Genomic DNA, 20292 nt, shown 5'->3' on the forward strand with positions numbered 1-20292 from the left:
GCTAATGTTATCAGCACATCTTATTTTTTTTCTCAGATTATGTTATACTTCAACAAACAAAATGGCTCCTACAAGTATTTCAATCTAAAAAACTCACACGAAGAGAAAACACAATTAGGAGAAATTTATTTATACAATTACTTTGTCTTTGGCGCCCAGACCTTGGCAGGAAACATAGCACTTAATCTTGATAGATATGCACGAACAGGCGCAAAGAATAGGAGCAGACAAGTGCAGATTTGAGGCCTTTTAAGATGAACTTTGGATGCCAATTGGTTTTTGTGGAGGGGGGGATCAAAGCTGAGGCTATGTCGAAGGTGGATGTAGGAGAGCAATTAGTTTCTTCAGTTGAACTTCTGCCTAGGCAGATACCAACTTATTCTGTATTTATTTTAATGTGTATTTATATATACAGTACAGTGAGGAAATTAAGCATTTGAACACCCAATTTTGCAAGTTCTCCCACTTAGAAATCATGGAGAGGTCTGAAATTGTCATTGTAGGTGCATATGCATTTGGAGAGGCATAATCTAAAAAAGAAAATCCAGAATTCACAATATATGATTTTTTTTATCAAACTATTTATTTGTATGATACAACTGCAAATACGTATTTGAACACCTGAGAAAATCAATGTTAAGATTTGGTACAGTAGCCTTTGTTTGCAATTACAGAGGTCAAACCTTGGTGTGGGTGTGGAGGAAGTCATTTATGTTAAGAGGGAAAAAACAACCTTAAACAGAGGAGAAGGACTCAGGTTTTAGCTCTCAAAAACTATAACGTGGCGTAAGAGTTCAATTCTTCCCGCTATCATCTGAATCCTCATCGCCATGCAGGTGGCAAAACATTGCGGCGTTAAGCCAGGCCAACAACAACCCTAACAACTCCCCATTACACAGGCATGGACCAGTTTTGGGTTAATTTTCTGGCCAACAATGACCTCATAGGCTCCCCTTTAAAAAGGGTTTGACTTGTTTTCAGTTCAATTTGCATGTATTCTAAGCCATAACACAGCTTTTGTTGGGCTAGCCTATAAAGCCTGGAACTCACTGCAACCTCAGACATTTTGAATTAATAAATCTATATGGATGGTAAATGTAATGTCTTAGAAATTGGAAAACAAAGTACAGTGGTTTGTTTTTAGCCTTTCTTGGAATCACACCCTTGAATTCTGTGTATTCCTTTTCTATAAATGTGGTTCCCATTATGTTATTAATAAAGGCCTTTAAAAATTCTCTATTTATTCTGGTTTGAGATGCTGAACAGATTCATAATATGGGGCTTTGCTTTATAGCTGTGGCAGTATTTTTTGATTAATTCATTGTAATAACCCTTAATAATCTGTTCAAGCCAAATGTGGGAAATTGAAGTGGAAAAAAATCTGAACAGACATACCCACCCTGCTCTGTCACAGCCTTAATACGCAGTCAGTTTGACATGGGAAAAAAAATCAGATTGTGGTTGAAAAAGTCAGATCACTGGTGTGATCCAGTCCTTAGAAACACGTAAACCTGCAAGGAATTTATTTATACACAATAAATAAGACATATATAAACATTGTTATCAGCATATTAAAGACCACTATACCCTGTAAAAAATGCAGAAAGGACCCCAGTTGCTCTTACAAAGAGAACTCTGTTTTAAACATATTGAAATTAACTCATACCTTTTCATGGCACCCACTTCACTGGATGTCAGAGCCTGTAAATAATTTTAGATCCAATCAAACATTTTCGGTTAGAGGCCAGATCCATTTAAAAACAGTAGATCAATAAAAAAAAACAAGTGATAAAACTTTTCCTCAACAGGAATGTTCATTCTCCAAAACAGATTGAAATCTAAGACTTAACTGAGAAATGTATTTTCAATGTTCAATTCAATTAAGTTTATTCATATAGTGTCAATTCTCAACACTGTTTATCTCGAGGCACTTTACAAAGACAATTTAACAAGATCATAGTCCGGTTTTCTATGTTCTAAGAGTCTAAGTTTTCTCTGTAAGAAAAACCAGCTGATTGCGTCGACTATTTGACTCAAGAGCCAATCACTCACAGCAAGCATGTTTGTAGCGACAGTAGAGTGGAAAACTGCATTTTAACAGGAAGAAACCTCTAGCTGAAGCAGGCTTGGTACAGTATGAGCAACCATCTGCAGATGATTTGAGAATTATAATGCCACAACTTCACAGTTAAAGACTACACCTTCTCTGTTTGGTCCCCTACAGTAAACAGTTTTAGTCTGAGCAAGAAAAGGGTTTTATCTGCATAATGTAGATCAATTGTTCCAAATCCTTTTCTTCAGGTTGTTTTCATGTTTTTATGCTGTCTCTTTGTTGGCCTAAACCTGACTTCAATATATAGATGATTAAGAGGCAACAGTACCCATTACGGGAGTTTAAAGAACAATATAAAACAAATGCATGCTCTTGTATAGCTCGTCCATGGACCCCAGAGGGCCAAAGTGTACTACATTAATTCATTCAACGATTCAAGCAGACATCACTTGCCAGCCATAGCTGTGTTGGAGCATTATGCAATCAGCACCACCTGGCCCTCTGATGACAAAAAATTAGGCAAGTCGAGTGAATTTTCTTGCCCAAGATCAAAATGACTGAAGCACACTGTTCAAGGGTTCGAAATAGCAACCAACTGGTTATGATAAAGGGAAGGACTCAGGTTAGCACATTTCTTGTGTGTTGGTGTTATAACATTTGCTGTGAGTCATTTCTCTCCTCATAGTTGGAGCCTTTAAAATGCTTTCCATTTATTTCACAGGGCTTGAGTTTTCATTGGTCCTCTTCTCTGCAGGTTGGAAAGGAAGTGGCTGCTCTGGCATGAGTTTATGATAGAACACACCCACTTAGATGCTTGGCTGCAATTGGCTGAGCAGGCAGTCACCACTTTAAACCTCGAGCAGGTAACCTACAGTGCCTGCAAAGAGGAGCTGAGGAGGTTTGAGGTGAGGAGAAACAAGCTACAGCACTTGCTTTAGTTTTTGTCTTTTATGTGTTAATCAGTTCTTTAAGAATCTTCTTAAAACTTTTGGATCAGAGAATCTGTCATGTACAATAAATTATTTTTTTAAAAAAACATTTTTTTTAATAAAACTTATGCCTCAAACTTTATCCATTTAAAAAATACAGAGTTTGCATGAGAATATTTCTATTAAAACAAAATGGATGTAACAATGCAACTTTTGAGCAACTTTTAAGCATTTTGTGACCATGTTCAGAGGTTGCGATGTGAGGCGGGATGTCAATTCATCCAGCTGGACAGCCTGACCAGAAGGAACCGGATCTTAACCCGGCTCTTTCAGGGTACGATGCAGGCTCGGCTGCTAGCGTCGGCTAGGGAATGTGGCCAGCGATGGGAAGATGTTGATGCCAAACTGGAAACCATTACAAGACGACTACAGGTTGGAAATTAAAATCTAATGTGTTTAAACTAAAGAGTAAACAATCTGGGGTTCTGAAGCTGCAAACATTTTATAAAGTTTCAACTGGAACACATTTACCTCTACCATAGTGCTGAATCATAATTTTGATCAGTTCATATTAGTATGATGCTTAGTTGGAATACATCCCTTATTTAGGTCTTAATTTTTTATATTTCTTACATATAAATTAAAATTCAAACTAAAAGTCAACCCGGTCGCCGTTTCAGGATTAAATTCATACATTTGAAATTCCTTTTTTTTTAATGATTTTTGGTGGGGGGTTTTCTCTTCTCTTCGCCAGTCGTTGGTATCAGAGTGGGAGGATTTTGAAGCAGAGAGGGAGGAGCTTGCACTCTGGTTGGCCGACATGGACACTCGTCTCACAGAGATAGATCACATGAGTGGAAACAACTGTGAGAAATTGAGACGGCTTCAGGTGAATTCCATTACTGTTGTGGGAGAAAAACAACAAAGATGTTTTTAAAGACAGAGTTTAGATTACTAGCTATGTTCCTTTACAAAGCCTCAGAACATTCACCTTATCTCAACTAATGTCTGAAATCCTTACAATATGACTGAACTCCTCTATCTGGCAAGAAAATGTCGTAGATGTATTCAATTCAATTTTTTTATATAGCGCCATTTCACAATATGTCATCTCAAGGCACTTTACAGAGACAATTTAACCAGATCATATAGTCAGAATGGTTCAAAGTATTCAATCTAAGGAAAACCAGCTGATTGTATCGACTCATTGACTCGGAAACAATCCCTCAGAACAAGCACGCTTGTAGTGTCAGTGGAGAGGAAACAGGAAGAAACTTCAAACCTCTCTGTGGTTTGTGACAAAATAAGAGTCCTTGGGCATGAGAAGTTATAGTGCGTCTATATGATGTTATGATCTTAACAAGCCTGCCGTCTAGAGTCATCTTTTAAAATGTGCTGTTAGCCCTATTCCTTGAATAACAAGGCTTAGATTAGATTACTTTGGCAAATTGTGGGAGAATGTATTTCTGCAAATCCTCAGTTTTCTGACTCGCAGCAAAACCAAACAGGCTTAACCAGACTTTTGCCCAATGTACTGTCAAAAACTCTGGGATAGGTGTTAATATTTTTTTTGAAAATCCAAAAAGAAGTCCATTCCATCCAATTTATTCTCTTTGTGGTTGAAGGATGATGTGTATTTTTCTAAATCCTACCAATATAGAACATGGTAATGACAGCATCATGAGTTGGGATTATTTGTCTTAAATTGAAACTGTACATGCTCTTATCTCTGTGTAATTTTCTACCAGGGGTGGCTGGAGTTTTAATAACTTCTGTGTATTCTCAGTCTTTTCAGCACTCTGTGTGTGAAAACTCCGGTCGTGTGAACAACCTGCTGCAGCGTGGCGAGGAGTTGCTCCAGCGCAGCGAGTCTGCTGACGCTCAACATGTGGAGAGCCGCCTGCTTGAGCTGCTGCGTCGCTGCAGCCATGTCTACAACAACATCGCCCGGACGCACACTCGGCTCCTCAGCATGAGACTGGTATACGGTTTATTTAATATCTCATGTTGTTCTCTCCAAGCTGTGTATCTAAAAGTTCCTGACACACTTGGGGTATTGGAGTAGTTGATGATGGTCTTTGTTCTCCCAGGTGTTTGATAATGACTGCGTTCTGTCCCAGAGAACAGACTCTGGGTCTCCTTCAGAATTGATTCAAGAAGACGGACTACTCCAGAAATATGATCCGGACATCTCTTCAGTTCCACCCCATCTCAACGGTTAGCCTTCTCCCTAGAGACTGTAAATGCTTGGTGGTTGATGGGATGATTCCTAAAACTGTTTTATTGCAGATTTCAGACAGTGTGTGAACTGTGTACCAATCCGACACTCCCTTCCACCCTCACCATCCCCACCATTTCCGTCCTACCCTGCCCAGGAGCTCATGGGGTTGGAGTGGGACCCCTCAGTGGACATTGGCCGGTCAGTCTCCCATGATGATGCGGACTCTTCCTACTTTAGTGCCTCCAACGGTAAGAAGCTAGTCTCTTCACAACCCAAAATCCATCAAACTTGGAGTATTTTTAAGCTTAATATTCCAGTAGGTTCACCAACTACAGGAGCTGCTTGTTTAGTGGAAAAAATCCTTATTAGAAAAGTTCTCCAGATACAGTAAAATAAACTTTACAGTCAGTAATTTTAACTCTACTTAGCTGGGATCTATTTGTCCAACATCAGCTCATGAAGATGATGGGATTTTTCTTAAGCTCGACCTGGAGGATCCATAAGGGTCCCTTGGCCAAAGGGATTTATAGTAACTTTATAGTTCTTGCCCTTCCTCCTGGAACCCTTACAGGAAGTCTGAAGCATATTTAAGACCGGCCTGAGGGTCGCCTCTGCTAAAACCATGTTTATTTGCAGTTCTAAAGAACTGGATACTTTATCCCAACGTGGTCCTATTTCTTAAATCATTGTGCAGCATTTTTTTTTTTCCTTTGGTGCCTTGGGTTTCAAAATCTTTCCCTGAGAGGGGTAGAATTAGCGTCATCAGACTTCCACAAGAGTTTTATTTCCTCTGCTCTACAGGTCTGTGTCAGAGAGAGGACACCAAGAGGTGGAGCTACCTCAGCTCCTTTGACTCTCGCTCTGACATCAGCACTGACATCACAAACCAGGAAGCAGTTCTGGTGAGTTACATGACTTCAGGTTTCGTGATAATTTTTTTCATCTTTTTTTTTTATTATTTATGCAACGTTTCAGCCACCCAAACCATGGCTTGTTATTGCGGCTGACAGAAACTGTTTAGTGGTTCTGGTTGTTGCCGCTTCAGAGGAGGTTGCTTTAGGGACGAAGGAGAACTTCAAATTCTTTCCATTTAATTATTCAAAACTCCATCACAATCCCCAAACCCTCCACTCAAATATACTGGAGAAAATGAATATTGCAAAGTCTGATTTATAATTTTTTATCTATACATGGAATTGCAGCTTCATAGCATGTAATCTGGTATTTTAAGGGCTTAATTTTATGGCTCTTTAGGTCTTTGCAGATGCCTTTAGCTCAGTGGTTTATCGAATTTTATTTTACCATCTTGAGGATTTTGTTTGTCTTAAAGATGAGGGACTTATTAGACAACATTTTTCGTCAGCTTGAATGAGTTTGTGTTGTCTCCAGCGTCTATTGGGTGTGAGGCACCTCAGCGGTCTATAATTCATTTCCCAGAACCTTTGCTTCCATTTAGCTGAAATCAGTGTTATGCTGATGATGTTCAACTTAACATTCGTTTGAAAGATCGTTATTCCTTGCTACACCTTATCTATCAGGTTTGCTTCACCCATTTTTTCGTACATGGTTTCTTAAGTGAAGTGACCAGCTGCTTCTGTTGCTTTTTTAGCTTCGTAAAGACTCTGTCTCTCATGTTCATAATAATGTGAGTTGTTGTGTTGTCTAACATTGTTATATATGTTTGTACTTAATTTACTATTTTATTTACTTTTCTCCTAATTTTCAACAAATTTGTCAAGCATTTTTATGCTTTATGAACAAATTGGTCTGCATTAAATGCATGGTTTTATTGGGTAGCAGAGAGTCCAGGCCGTGATGGATTTTAAGAGACGGCAACATTGTTCTAGAGAGAAAAACCTTTCTCCTTTCATTATTTTAAGCTGCCAGACCGGTTTGGGGTGGGTCATGGCCCTTAACTTGTTATTTGAAGCTTGTATAGTATGAGATTTTGGTAATTTCTCTGGGCTTCCCACTCTGACCTTGTCCTTAATCTGCAGGGACATCTAGTCCAGGGCAGATTAGCAGCTGTCTGAGATGCTTTTCTTCTAACATTTTTCCTCTTTACAAAGTTATAAACAGTGCTTATCTAAGGTCACTACTGATGCAGTTCTTTCCTTGTGTTGGCATAACAATCAAACTCATGTAGGCTCCACAGGAGCAAAATACTTAATGGCCTCCAAATGTTAAATTCAGATAGAGAAAACCACTACCTTTTGCTGGTTTGATCATTTCAGGTTAACTTTAGGACCTGAGAGGATCCCTGTCTTGGTGATCTAGAAAATGAGTCAGGCAGCTGTTTGTTCTACAAGTTTTGTAAAGGTTCCAGCCAGGCAGATGAGCTCCAAGCAAACTCCCATGTCAGTGGATGAAGAGAGCACATCCAGCCAGTCACAGTCAGAGAAACAGGACTACTCTGGAAAAACAGGCCGATCTCAAACATCTATAAACAAAGCTGTCAATGGCAGCAGCACAGCTGAAATTTCTCTCCACAGTCATGTCACAGCCAAACAGGAACAGATGAGGCGAAGCTGCTATGAGAAAAGGCAGAGAGAGTATAACTTTGGAGATTAAAGTAACAGATTCTGCAGAGTGGAAGAATAGAAATACAATGAAGCAAAATTATGAAATAGGGGTCCTTATGTCCTCCAGAAGTCTAAGCACCATAACTATAGAGATAGTTATAAAGCTCCATAGGTTTTAATCAGGGCTTCTAAAAGGTTTGAATGATACAAATACAATGTCAGGTATTTTGATGGAAAGATATAAATGATTGTACAGTTTGTTTTAAAGGGATAGTTCGGTATTTTTGACATGAATCTGTATGGCATCCCCATCACCAGTGTCATGCAATCACACTGACTTACCCCTGGCAGCGTCCTGTGAGCAGAGTTCTCGTCCAGTTTTGGTCAAGCCGAAAGTAGTCCGGCAGGTTTGCTAGAGCCAGCGAAATAAAACGTTTCTCTTCCCAAAACATTATGTGTTCAAAAGAGTGATATTTTTGCATCCCAAAAACGTTGTAGTGGAAAAAGTCACACGTCGTTATCACTTGGTCCTATTTTCTCTCTGTTCGTATCAGTGCGCGCCGTCATTCAGATAGCTAGGGCCTACTAACCTGACAACAGCCAGATGCAGGTCTCCCTCCGCCCAGCTAGGAGCTAGGCGGAGGGAGACATGCATCTGGCTGTTGTTGAGCTCGCTGTCTGAATGACGGCGCGCACTGATACGAACAGAGAGAAAATAGGACCAAGTGATAACGACGTGTGACTTTTTCCACTACAACGTTTTTGGGATGCAAAAATATCACTCTTTTGAACACATAATGTTTTGGGAAGAGAAACGTTTTATTTCGCTGGCTCTAGCAAACCTGCCGGACTACTTTCGGCTTGACCAAAACTGGACGAGAACTCTGCTCACAGGACGCTGCCAAGGGTAAGTCAGTGTGATTGCATGACACTGGTGATGGGGATGCCATACAGATTCATGTCAAAAATACCGAACTATCCCTTTAAAGCTGACCCATCAGTTTAAAGTTTAACAAAGAATAATGTGAAATGTTTATATTATTTCTGCAGTAATGCATTAGTCATTGGTACAAAACTAAACCAGAACCATGGTTTTGTTTGGAGCTGCTTCCCAAAGTCAACATGTAGAAAAACTTTGACTTTGCTGGTCAATTTGTTAGATAGTTTATGAAATCCTTTTAGTGACTGATGTGGAAAACATTTCAAGCAGATTAAATACGGAGTTGATCCTAGAGGTATTTATTTTCCCTTCTCTACAGAGTCCATGGGAATGGACAGACCAAACAGATCCTGGGTTGTTCTCACCCATCACCACCAGTCAAGCAGAGGGCCAATGGACTGTCTTGACCACTGAAGGGGACGCCAATGAGCCAATGGGGTTCAATGGAGGGCGGGTCAATGCGTGGCTGAGGGTCCAGAGCTCCTCCACTGCAGACAACCCGAGTTCAGGTTTGCAGGTGGTGCCGACTGATGCGGACAAGAAGGTCTGTTGCTGTTTTCAGTTCACTGTGATGCTCAGTATCCAGTTTTTTTCTGTCAGTGAAACTTGGATTTCTTAATTGTCTGCTAATGTAATGTGGACTGGACTCTTTGTGTCGATTTGGATAATTTGGGTGTAGAACCACACAGATGTGACTGGTTCCAGAGACTCCATTTGAACTTTGGTTCAGGAGCTGTTTGAGTGGATCTCTGAGCCATCTCAATTCTCATCTCACAGTCAAAATTAAGTGTCCCTATGGGTTTTTAACCATGTAGATAAAGTTTAGATCTTAAAATGGATGTACATTTTTTTGGAATGTTTTAGTCTCTGATGATTTTGGACTTAAAGTTAGATTCAGATTTTATCCAGATCGGCTTTTGCAGCTGTTCCTTGGGCGCCTTACAGTCTGAACATTTTTAGTACCAGACATATTCTATGTATGTATATGTGTGTGTATTTGTATGTGTGTGTGTGTGTGTGTGTGTGTGTGTGTGTGTGTGTGTGTGTGTGTGTGTGTGTGTGTGTGTGTGTGTGTGTGTGTGTGTGTGTGTGTGTGTGTGTGTGTATGTGTGTATATGTGTGTATATGTGTGTATATGTATATATATGTATATTTATGTGTGTGTGTATTCTATATATCTTAATAATGCTGTAAAAACAATGAAGATCAAGGAACCAAAATGACAGGTCAGGAAGACAATTCAGTATAAAGAAGGGTTTAGATTTAAAAGTCTCCCAATCTTTAAACATCTACCAGAGCATCTATCAAAAACCAAAAACATCTATCATCTAACAATCTTTAGAAAGCCTTAAATCTAATTCTGATGAATACTAATTTTTGTTAATCAGTTTTTATAGGATCAAAAACTACCTCTTCAATGTTTTATCCCTATTTTGTTGAAAAAAGATGACAACAACCATTAAACAATTGATCATTTCTAACTGCGCAAGATACAATGCTCTCAAATTAAAGTAATAAATTCTAAATACATTGATTGTGGCCTTTGGAGAGGTAGATGGCAACCTCCCAAAATTAAGAAAAAATTAGGCCGAACGATCGGCTGACCGATCAATAGGTGGACCACCATTTCTTTTTTAGATCTTATTCTTTGATCATTTGTTCATAAACAATAACATTTACTACATTATTTTTCCAAAATGACATCCTATGGAAGAAAATGTATCTATCCTTTATTTTGCAAAATATATGGGGTTTTTTTTTCAAACCTAGAAAAGTGTAAAACTGTGATTTATTTATTTTTTTTACTATAAATAAAATCTAATTGTCTTGCCTCTCATGTTTCTGCTTTAATCTGTGTGTTTAGTTCTGTGAGGGCGCAGATGCATTCAACCAGTTGCATCTTCATCCTAACAGCCAGCATTGTCATGACAACACCCAGCATCCTCTTCCTGTCCCTTTAAAACCATCTTGTGACCTGGAAGGAAAAGCTTTGGCGGATCACATGAAGCAACCTCAGAGGCTGGCTTTACAGGTGAGTCTCAGAATATTTCATTTAGAGATCAGCAGGATCATCACCCCTCCTTCAAAGACCAATGTGTGGTTGTTTTATCAAACATTCTGTATCCAGACAGGTTTTTCTCAGAACTTGCTACCAGATGTTTTTGTGTTATTCAGGATGAAGATGAGTTCTCCTGCTGTGAAGAAGCGGAGCTGCTTCTCTCTAAGCAGAGGTGAGAAACTCACAAACACTAAGCAGCCCCTGAAGCTACAGAGCAAATATTCATAACCAGAAAGTGGAGCTGCTCATTTTTTTTATTAATTCTCAGCTAAATGAAAAGATTCAAGCAAACATTTAGGTTCTGTAAATGATCTAATCTGTTTAGCAAACAGATTAGATCATTTACAGAACCTGATTGTAAGTGGAAATTATCTAAACTAAGGACCTGTTCCTGCTCTGTTTACAGTCACACAGACAGCAGACCATCCTCCTCTTCCTCCTCCTCCTCCTCAGCACTCCTCTACCTTCTCCTGGCCACAGCAGTCGCTCTGCTGGCCAGTCTGATTTGGGTCACCATGGAGCCTCCATGTCACCGTAGCAACAGGATGCCACGGTCCCTCCACCTGACTCTTAGATACATCAATGGGCCGCCGCCGACCTGAAGCCCTGGCAAGTTCTCTCTAGGTCAAAGGTTATCCATCAGGATCAAATGAGATGCTCCTGATAAACCATTCTATTCCTTCCAGAACTAAACCCACTTCCTGTGGTTTGTGTTTGAACATTCCAAAGCAGCCCCTGCATTGAGTCTCATTCCAAATCCATTTTAATATGTTTTCAGACAGAGAAACCTCTGATCCACAGTTTGTAAATTAAACAGTTTAATAATCTGTAACGTGTCTCTCCTGTAAACGTCTGATTTCAGAGGAGTTTGCTGCTAAATTCCATGGGTTAAATTAACCCCTCCACCAAAAGCAGTGAAACCCAGGAGACTTGTTTGAATCTTTCAAATCTTGATAGATAGGATGTTGTGGAATACACTTTCAGGAATGTGAAGAGTGGAATGAATTAATTTTTTTTCTTTCTTTTTTCTTTACATTATTTCCATCTGTCTCTGTTGTGTTACAGCTGAAAGATGCCTCTGAAACAGATCTCATTTTTGGACTTTCCTTTTTCAATCTTTGTGTCATTTATGTATACATATATGTATATTTTCATGTTGAATTTTCAAAATTCAAATGATGCAAAAAAAATTCCATCTAGGTTCCTATGAAGGTCCAAAATTCTTTGGTGAAATTGAAGTGATTTTTTTTTTTTAAACCATGGAAATATTTTTGACATGAATAAAAACATACCGTAAATGTGGGTAGTTTTCTGCAATGTTGAACATTTCATTTTTTATTTTTTGTAAATGGAGAAAAAAAAGATGCTGAATGGAAAAAAATATATATTATATTTGTAAATGATGAAATGAAGTTAAATAAAAACTGCTTTTATGTGACTCTTCCCTTGTTATTTCACCTCCATGGGTCTGCAAGATTGGTATAGGAAAAAACAAGACTAGATAGAACAAATGAACTACATTGAAAATTAAATACTATAAACTTACCAATAGTGAGTTGACAACAGCTTCTTCCCCTCAGCTGCTAATAAGCTGCTGCTTCATCATACCATACCACAGAAGATGGGCTCTAAAGTAGGGGTCAGGATGCCTCTAGAGCATTTCAAGATAATTTAAGAATCATTATGATTTGATTCCTTTGGTGCATGGAATGCTAGGAAGGACAATAAATAATGATTAATTATAAAATTACATTTATTAATTTATTTCAGACTATTTTAGACCGACAAAAGTTATGGGCAAATGATGATTTCAATGAAATCAACAATTCCATATTCATATATCGTATAAGCTGGTCAATCTTCACAAGTTATTTTCCACAATGGCAGTTGCACAAACAAAGCAAGCCGGTAAGGTACTAAACAGGAAATATGGATAGTGTAGAGCGGATGCAGATTTGACCAATCAGAGGCCTACTGTCTGCGGTCACCTATAATTTTCGGATAACACATACGCAGACGACCTGGTTTCTGAGCATAAATCAGCCTTAAGGCAGTACGCAGAGAACTAGCAACACCATCAACAAAATCATCAACCTGCGAAGGGTTGATGATTATTAGTCTATTTACTTATTTATTTTTATTGTATTTTAAATAGGCCTGTAGGCTCATAGGTCTTTTGTCCCCCCCAAAAAACAGAAACATTTTCACATCACCCCCTATGTAAAATTACTTCCAGCAGCCCTGTGCTTTTATTTCCTTTTAGGTATGCGATACTAGGAAATACTGAGTTTCCTCATTGTGTATTGAATTAGTTTTTGTTTATCAGCATTGCTTAGGTACCTAAAGTCCTTAAAATTCTTTAGACAAAAAAAACCCACTCTGTCTTACTGGAATTCACACTGTTCCTGCAGCAGCAATTAAACCAGCACGGGATGCTTTATGGCTATAAATTAATGCAACTTAAATGTATTCCAGCTGGCTTGGTGGTGTCTCAAAGACCTTGAGCAGGTTTGGTACCTGCTCAAAAATCCTAGATCCTCAAGGGGTATGGCTGAGGCTTCAGAATCGTTTAAGTTGACGTCTCTACAGAAACCCAGGTCCCAACTTCATAAAGCATGTCGATTTATATGACAAACCATACAGAATCTGTATTAATGGAGTTATTGACCGACTTTTGTGTAATGTCAAATAGCTGCATGCTTTCAGAGTTTGATCTGGAATGGAGGCGGAGGGAGGAGGAACATGCCTAATGAAAAGGATGAAAGGATCTGATTGTTTCTACGAGCTGAGATGAGCCAAAAGATTCAGTTAAAGGGGAAATAATTCGATGTTAGCAGAGGAATGTTCCCAATGCACTTTTAACCCCAATGCCTTGGGACAAATCCACCAGATCTCAAACTGAGGATGCTTTTAGTTTCAAAACAGTGGAAAGATTCCACTATATAATATTAAAACTATTCATTTGCAGCATTAAAATGTCTAGAAAGGTTTGGAGGATCATCTTATGTAACGGTCCCTTCTCTTTCAGAGGTCTATTTATAGGCCATTTAGATAAAGTGTTTAAAAGAAAGACAATCCCCTCTACAGCTGCAAAGAAGAGGAAGCTGATCGAGTTAATACTTAGGTTTATATGAAATCGATTATGGCAGGTAGTTTTGTCAATTATTAAAAGCACTTTCCTCTCTTTTGTTCTATTTGTAAATCACTAAATAGGATTCTTCCTCAAGATCACTTTCTTGGTTGGAACTGTATTAAAGCTACAGTGTGAAATAATTACAGGGATATACAGTCAGAAATGTAATATATTATACATAACTATGTTATTTATCATCATCTACGAGCTCAGCCTCTTAACCTTAATATTTGCGTTGCCTTAGAATTCGTTATTTATAATTACATAGGAGCGGGTCTTGCAGCCATGGAGGCAGACATCTTTGCGCTACGGCAGCGCAGAGCCAACAAACTAGCGATTGCGAGATCGCCAAAACGTCACAACGATGTAGAAAAAATAACGGGTATATTTATTATCTTAAGTCTACATGAAATCTATACCCACACAGACTAATGAAATACTATCTGTAAAATTATCTATGTAAACAAACCTCATCACTTGAGAAGGTAGGTAATGCGGACGTCGTAGAAGACATTTTGTCCTGTAACGCTCGCCGTACTGTTGGGGGGGAGAAGCGGTGGGGGGGGATGTTCATGTTGCTGCGGTCTGCAGTCTGGACGTTAGATGTCATTGAAAATTACATACTGTAGCTTTAACAGCAGAAACCGAATTTGAGCATTTAAAAAAGTATTTCAGACCTAAAAATTTCTTCTGGTAAGGAACACATGTATGTGATGATTTAGTTGAAAACAGGGGGGTGGGGAAATGTGAGGAGGGATAAAGATTTTAACAGTATATTAAAGCACCTCTATACATGGTTTGAAAGCTTTCTCTATATAAATAGTGTATTCTTTGCAAATTAATGGTGCTCATTTTTTCATTGAATTTTCTTGTCTAGGGGACATGCTAAGTTTGTGTTTTCAACACCTAATGTCTCTGATGGACCTACTGAGTGATTTTCTATTTTTTGTTCACACAAAGCTACGACAGAGTAAATCAGGAAACAAAACAACGTGGTCGGCTTTGAGGAAGTGTTGTTTTCATCAATGATGACAGTGAAAACATTTTTTTGTTGACGCTCCTTTTTTCCATGACAATAACGAAAACAGACAAGGTAAACATGAATCTTTGATGATGAAAAAAAGATGTCGGGTCATGGATGTGGGTTTTCGTTGACAGGACGAGAGAACATTAGCGAGTGGTCTGTTAGATGTTTAAAATCATCATTGTGCTGTGATCTGTTAGTCAAGCTAAGCAGTATCAGCCGTGCTGCATTGGTTTGGTCATGCCACCTAACCGGTGTGCAGCGGTGCACATTCTGCATGACCAAAGTACTTCTAAGTACTTCTTTTAATCTTTAAAGGAGTGATGGAGGATTTTCGTGAATTTTTGAAAAGACACGTCCTCTCCACTACAAAAAAAAGGACATGCACAACCCTGTACCTGCTCCCGAGAGGGAATGCTTATTCCGTGAGACAACTCGTATTTAGAGTTTTAGCTCGTGCATGTGAGAGCATGCACAAGCTAATTTCTCCTTGTTTAAAAGTTTATGTTTGCATTGCTCATACAAGTTTACTTTCTAAAAGAGGATTTGCAATTTTTCCACTATATCAGTCTCACCATGGGTAAGTGAAAATGGAGATGAGGACAAGGGAACACCTTCCGGAAACATATCAACAGAATGATTGACAATTAGGAGGACCGCTTGTTAAGATGATCCACCCAGAAAAAGAACATCGTCCACTATACCTTTAAACAACTAAAGAATGCTAATACACATCTTTAAAAAAAAGTGTATGACTTTTCTGAGGCAATTTCATGCTCATTACATATTCTCCGTTTAACAGCTTGTCTGACGTCATCATCGGACATTCTCAGAATATTCTGGCAAAATATAATTAAACCATGTTCTACATTACGCACGGTATACCATAAGGTTAAAATGGAAGGAAAAAATAAATCTCAAAAAGACTAGATTTATGTTTACATCCAAAGCCAAAAAAATTAACCCCCGCAAGTAGAATAGGATCCCATTTCCGGTACCGATCGGGCACAAACCAGTGATAAATCAGCAAGGATTTTAATGCATTTATTTTCTCAGAAAATACATCATTAAAAAATGTACTACATTATAGTTTAGTACACTTGCAATTTTTAGAGAGGGAAAAACGTAATTTAGGTCTATTTCACAAAGTCAAAATGAGGATGATCCAGATGTATATTTGGTTGTGCATGGGCAAATGAACTGATGGTATGGATCATGCTGTCAGAAAAGCATACGCTGTCAATTTGGCATACATTGTTTTAATACACATGCAAGCACATGTGCGAGAGAAAATTATTCCCATATTGAACTTTAGCAACAGTGTACACCAGGTTTTTGTAACTTTAAAAAAAGAAAATCTGCTTAAAATCCGATTATACCGTATTTTTCTGGATGCTTCTATAGCTAAAAGCATATTAGTCAAAATAAGTTACTTTAGTAGTACAAAATGTGTCCGGGAGTTTCAATTTGTAATGTTTTGTTTTCATGTTTAATATCATAGAAAACATGATTGTGGTTTATATTGTGATTCGGAATTCATTTAGGTTAGATAAAAACCTAAGTGTATGCCAATCTGATAGCGTATGCTGTTCTGACAGAGCACCGGTATGGATAAGGTAATGACAGGGTGGTCAGATCTGCTCTGCCCCTGCTAATCACCTCACAATATGGCAACACCACTCAGAAAAAACAGTTTTCCACATGTTTCTTGAAGTAAAAAGTCTGGTCAGCAAGGAATAATCAATGGATCATTATTTATACCTAAAACTAATTTGTTTGCGGTGATTTAATAAATATGAAGCTAAGGCGGAAATTCAACTGAAGAAACTCTGATTACTTCCATTCAATCTGAGGCTGATCCGCCTCCGCAGCCAACCCGCTTCAAGCCACTTTCCTTGATGCCCAATCATCTTCCACCACTCTACTTAAAGCCACTCCAAATCATCTCTAGGCCTGCTCTTCAACAAGCGCAAGATCCATCGCTCCTATGTCGGACTTTGATTCAGACAACCCACCTCCATCCCCTTCTCCACCACTGTAGTAAGCTCATCCGACTCCTCCTCGATGCTCCTTCAACCTCACCTCCAGTGTGTACTCCCTCCAGACTTTCATGGAGTTCCCTGTCACTTTAAACGGTCAGGCAGAAGACCGCCACGTTGAGCCTGGTTCTGCCAGAGATTTCTTCCCAAAGGGGAGTTTTTTCTCTCCACAGTCGCTTCATGCTTGCTCTTCATGGCCAGTTTATGCAAACTTTGTTCATTCAGTGACATCTAACTCAAGCATCACCCTGTATACCAGCCTCTATCGATTAACCAAACTTCACCTATCTAAACTCCACCACCAGTTTCAGGCCCGGGGGGAATATCCTTATTCTCATACATCAGTTTATCTGCATTAAAGTATAAACCAGCGTTTATGTTTCCTGCCGAGGCCTGAGCGCCAAAGTTCAAACTATTGTATCAATAAACTCTTCTAATTGCATCTTTCTCTCTCTGTGAGTTTTTCAGATTGAATTAGCATTAATTAGTAAAAATTGAAAATAATACATTTCTTTGCAATCAATAAGTCCAGAATCTACCGTTTTTGCCCAATTATAGTCACACCTCACTCCTCTCTCATGATAGTGACTCAAATGGAAAGACCACCAACATGTCACAGAATTTGTTGAATGCTATAATAAAACTAATCTGAGAGATGACTTCAGTTTAGTGGTAGCTTCCCTACTCTGTACACCGCAAGACTTCGGAAGGCTTCCTCATTTACTGAACCACTCACACACTGTCTGTATAACCATTGAGGAGAAGTCATTAACTGACATACCTTCCAGACTCTGGTGGGACAACGTACTTCAGATTATAACAGAAACTGATGATACAACAGACATAAGAACAGTAACAAATAAAACATGTAACTTAATACATTAACTGGAAAAGATTGATAACATTAACTGGCAGCTTCTAATACTGAACATGCTGCTGGGAAAACTAACCTCTGCTGACCCAACACACTACAATATTGTTGCATCGGGACGAAGAGGTGCATTATGGGGCACTGTTTTGGTTTATGTGGTTGTTTATTTATTTGTTATTCTATTTCGTTGTTGCTCATGTTGTTCATTGTTTGCATTTGCCTCAGTTCATGTTGTTGTGGGTGTGTGTGTTGAGAGCATTTGAGTTTCACTCTGAGTGATCAGGCTGTTGTGTTTACTCAAGTGTGCTGCATCGCTGGCAGAGTTTTGAATCACAAACAACTACCGTTGAAATACAGTCAACAGGGTTGCAATATAATCCCCTATCCCCCCAGATGAATTTGTCTCTGGGTCGTGATGGCCTGACCGAATTATAGCTTACATTGTCTATAGACCAGTCCAAAGGATTTTATTCTTTGGTGCAGCAGGAAATCCTAATAAGCTAGAAAAAATTTGGAAGGTGCACCTTCTCCGCATGAATATCCAGAATATGGATCCAAAACATTATGGAAAATAAGGGCAAAATATACAGGCAGAACCCCATGAGGCGTAATAATTGAACATCAAGCGCATATGGGTGAGGAACAGAGACAGCAGTGGACCACTGTGGCAGACGCAGCACGTACTGTAGTTTTCTGCAGGAGAGCGGATTATGGACATTTAGTAAGGAAAGAATATTGAAATATTCTTGGCCGATTCTATATGTGAGCCAGAAGAAAAATTTCTTTCCAAGCCACCAGACCCCATCGAAGGCATCAAGGAGATTTCGAGGAGGTCGGGGACACTCGGGGACACTCCCTTAACCAATGGTCATCCGACCATTGGTTTAGGGAGTGTCCCAAACAGATACAATCAGCTGATCTGCAGGGCAGGGGAAGAGTCCACAGGGCAGCAAATGGGAATCAGTGGCCATTAAAAATAGTAGATGTGTATGGAGCATGGGAGCTATTAAATGCATTAAAAGAAAAAACATACATAGTACTTACAATTAATGGTCAGCCAGTTACTTTTTTATGTGATTCAGGAGCCTGTAAAACTTGTATTAAAGATAACGTGTGACTAAAAGCTTCTAAAATGCCCATTTTTGTAAACTCAGCAAAAGGTCAAACATCCCCAAAAAAATTATGTTATGGGCAAAATAAATAAAAGACCACAAACAGGAAAAAGGTTGCATGCTCCTGTCGTAATGTCACCAACCTGCCCCATTAATCTGTTAGGACGGGACTTGATGGAAAAATTAGGCATTGTAAAATTCCCAACTCAGGGGGGAATGAAGGATGTATGTGTATAGTATATAGTAATGGCGTTGCAACAAAATCCTTCTGTGTTTTATGCACTATGCTTCCTATCTCTACTCCAAATAAAAGAGAAAAGCGAACTTATGCAAAATGCTTGAAGCACATTGTCAGATCCACAGGATGAATCTCCTGTGGAGTAAAAAAAAAATAACACTGAGAGTTGATATGGAAGGAAGAAAACGTTTTATTTTACTCTGCAGAGGAGAATGGCACAAACCAGCTGAATACAGTGAGTGCGATTCTGAAGCATACAGAAACACACCCCTACATTTAAAAAGAATCAACAGCATACACACACATGAACATTGAATTTTCCCAAGAGAAACACTTTAGTTCATCAACGGACGTAAATTTGCTCAGATAAACATTTCAGACAACTGTATTCCGTTCACACCAGAAACAGGACGGGAGAACGATAAGAGCATAAGTTTTAACCATAGCATGAAGGAGGCTTTGTGAACTCATTATTTCTAATGACCTTCCCCTCACCCTTATCTAGTGTAGGGAGGGGAGGCACCTGCTTTCTGTAATTTCGCTATCATTACTTCTATTCAAACTAACATTTTATCACACAAAATAGGCCAAGGAAAAACCTTGATTCCACACTCCGTTAGCTGATCGATACAACACTGTGAATGTGTGTTTAACCCCAAATGAAAAGTTTGCAAAACTGTTTCTGAAACAGGAAATTACGATCATGGCTACACAAAATATATATACCACAAGAGGTCCGTTATTTAGGCCATGTTATTTCAGAAAAAGGTAAAAAGATACAGGAAGAGTGGAAAAACAAGCAAGTGTGCATAAGCCAGTAACTAAAAAACAAATTATATCTTTTTGAGGATTGTGCAATTACTGTAGAGCTTGGATTACACATTATGTAGAAAGAACTCAGATTTTCTTAATCCTAATTTATGACACACCAATGTCTTTGTTAGCCATAATTCAGTGGACCCCAGAAGCAAAACAGCAGTCCACAAAGCTAAAAGCAGACCTTATCTCAGCAACAGTCTAACATCTACCCCATTATCAAAAACTGTTCATCCAATCAGTTAACTGTTTGACCTCTGTGTTGTTACAGCCTCATGTTGATAAGCTCAAACCTGTAGCGTCCTCCCGTTGGAACCTCTCTTTAACAGGGACCT

The 20292-nt window shown here is 38.9% G+C and overlaps 1 protein-coding gene across 2 annotated transcripts in view; it reads left to right on the plus strand.

Moving 5' to 3' along the window:
* The window catches only part of si:ch211-137a8.2 (uncharacterized protein LOC777613 homolog), a 29198-nt gene extending 17053 nt beyond the window's left edge, over window positions 1-12145 (plus strand). Inside the window, exons 3-13 of one of the 2 annotated variants that reach the window (XM_038274887.1) lie at window positions 2808-2958; window positions 3232-3414; window positions 3737-3871; window positions 4769-4963; window positions 5103-5199; window positions 5272-5451; window positions 6005-6105; window positions 8985-9209; window positions 10530-10697; window positions 10841-10896; window positions 11131-12145. In XM_038274887.1, coding sequence (XP_038130815.1) covers window positions 2808-2958; window positions 3232-3414; window positions 3737-3871; window positions 4769-4963; window positions 5103-5199; window positions 5272-5451; window positions 6005-6105; window positions 8985-9209; window positions 10530-10697; window positions 10841-10896; window positions 11131-11326 — 1687 coding nt within the window. In that variant the 3' untranslated portion in view covers window positions 11327-12145. Of the gene's footprint in view, window positions 1-2807; window positions 2959-3231; window positions 3415-3736; window positions 3872-4768; window positions 4964-5072; window positions 5200-5271; window positions 5452-6004; window positions 6106-8984; window positions 9210-10529; window positions 10698-10840; window positions 10897-11130 lie in introns of both variants that reach the window. The other variant, XM_038274886.1, reaches the window with a different exon arrangement.
* Window positions 12146-20292: the final 8147 nt, after the last annotated feature.

This window comes from Cyprinodon tularosa, unplaced genomic scaffold (genome assembly GCF_016077235.1).
Source record: "Cyprinodon tularosa strain WSP-4 unplaced genomic scaffold, ASM1607723v1 ctg938, whole genome shotgun sequence".
Lineage (NCBI taxonomy): Eukaryota > Metazoa > Chordata > Actinopteri > Cyprinodontiformes > Cyprinodontidae > Cyprinodon > Cyprinodon tularosa.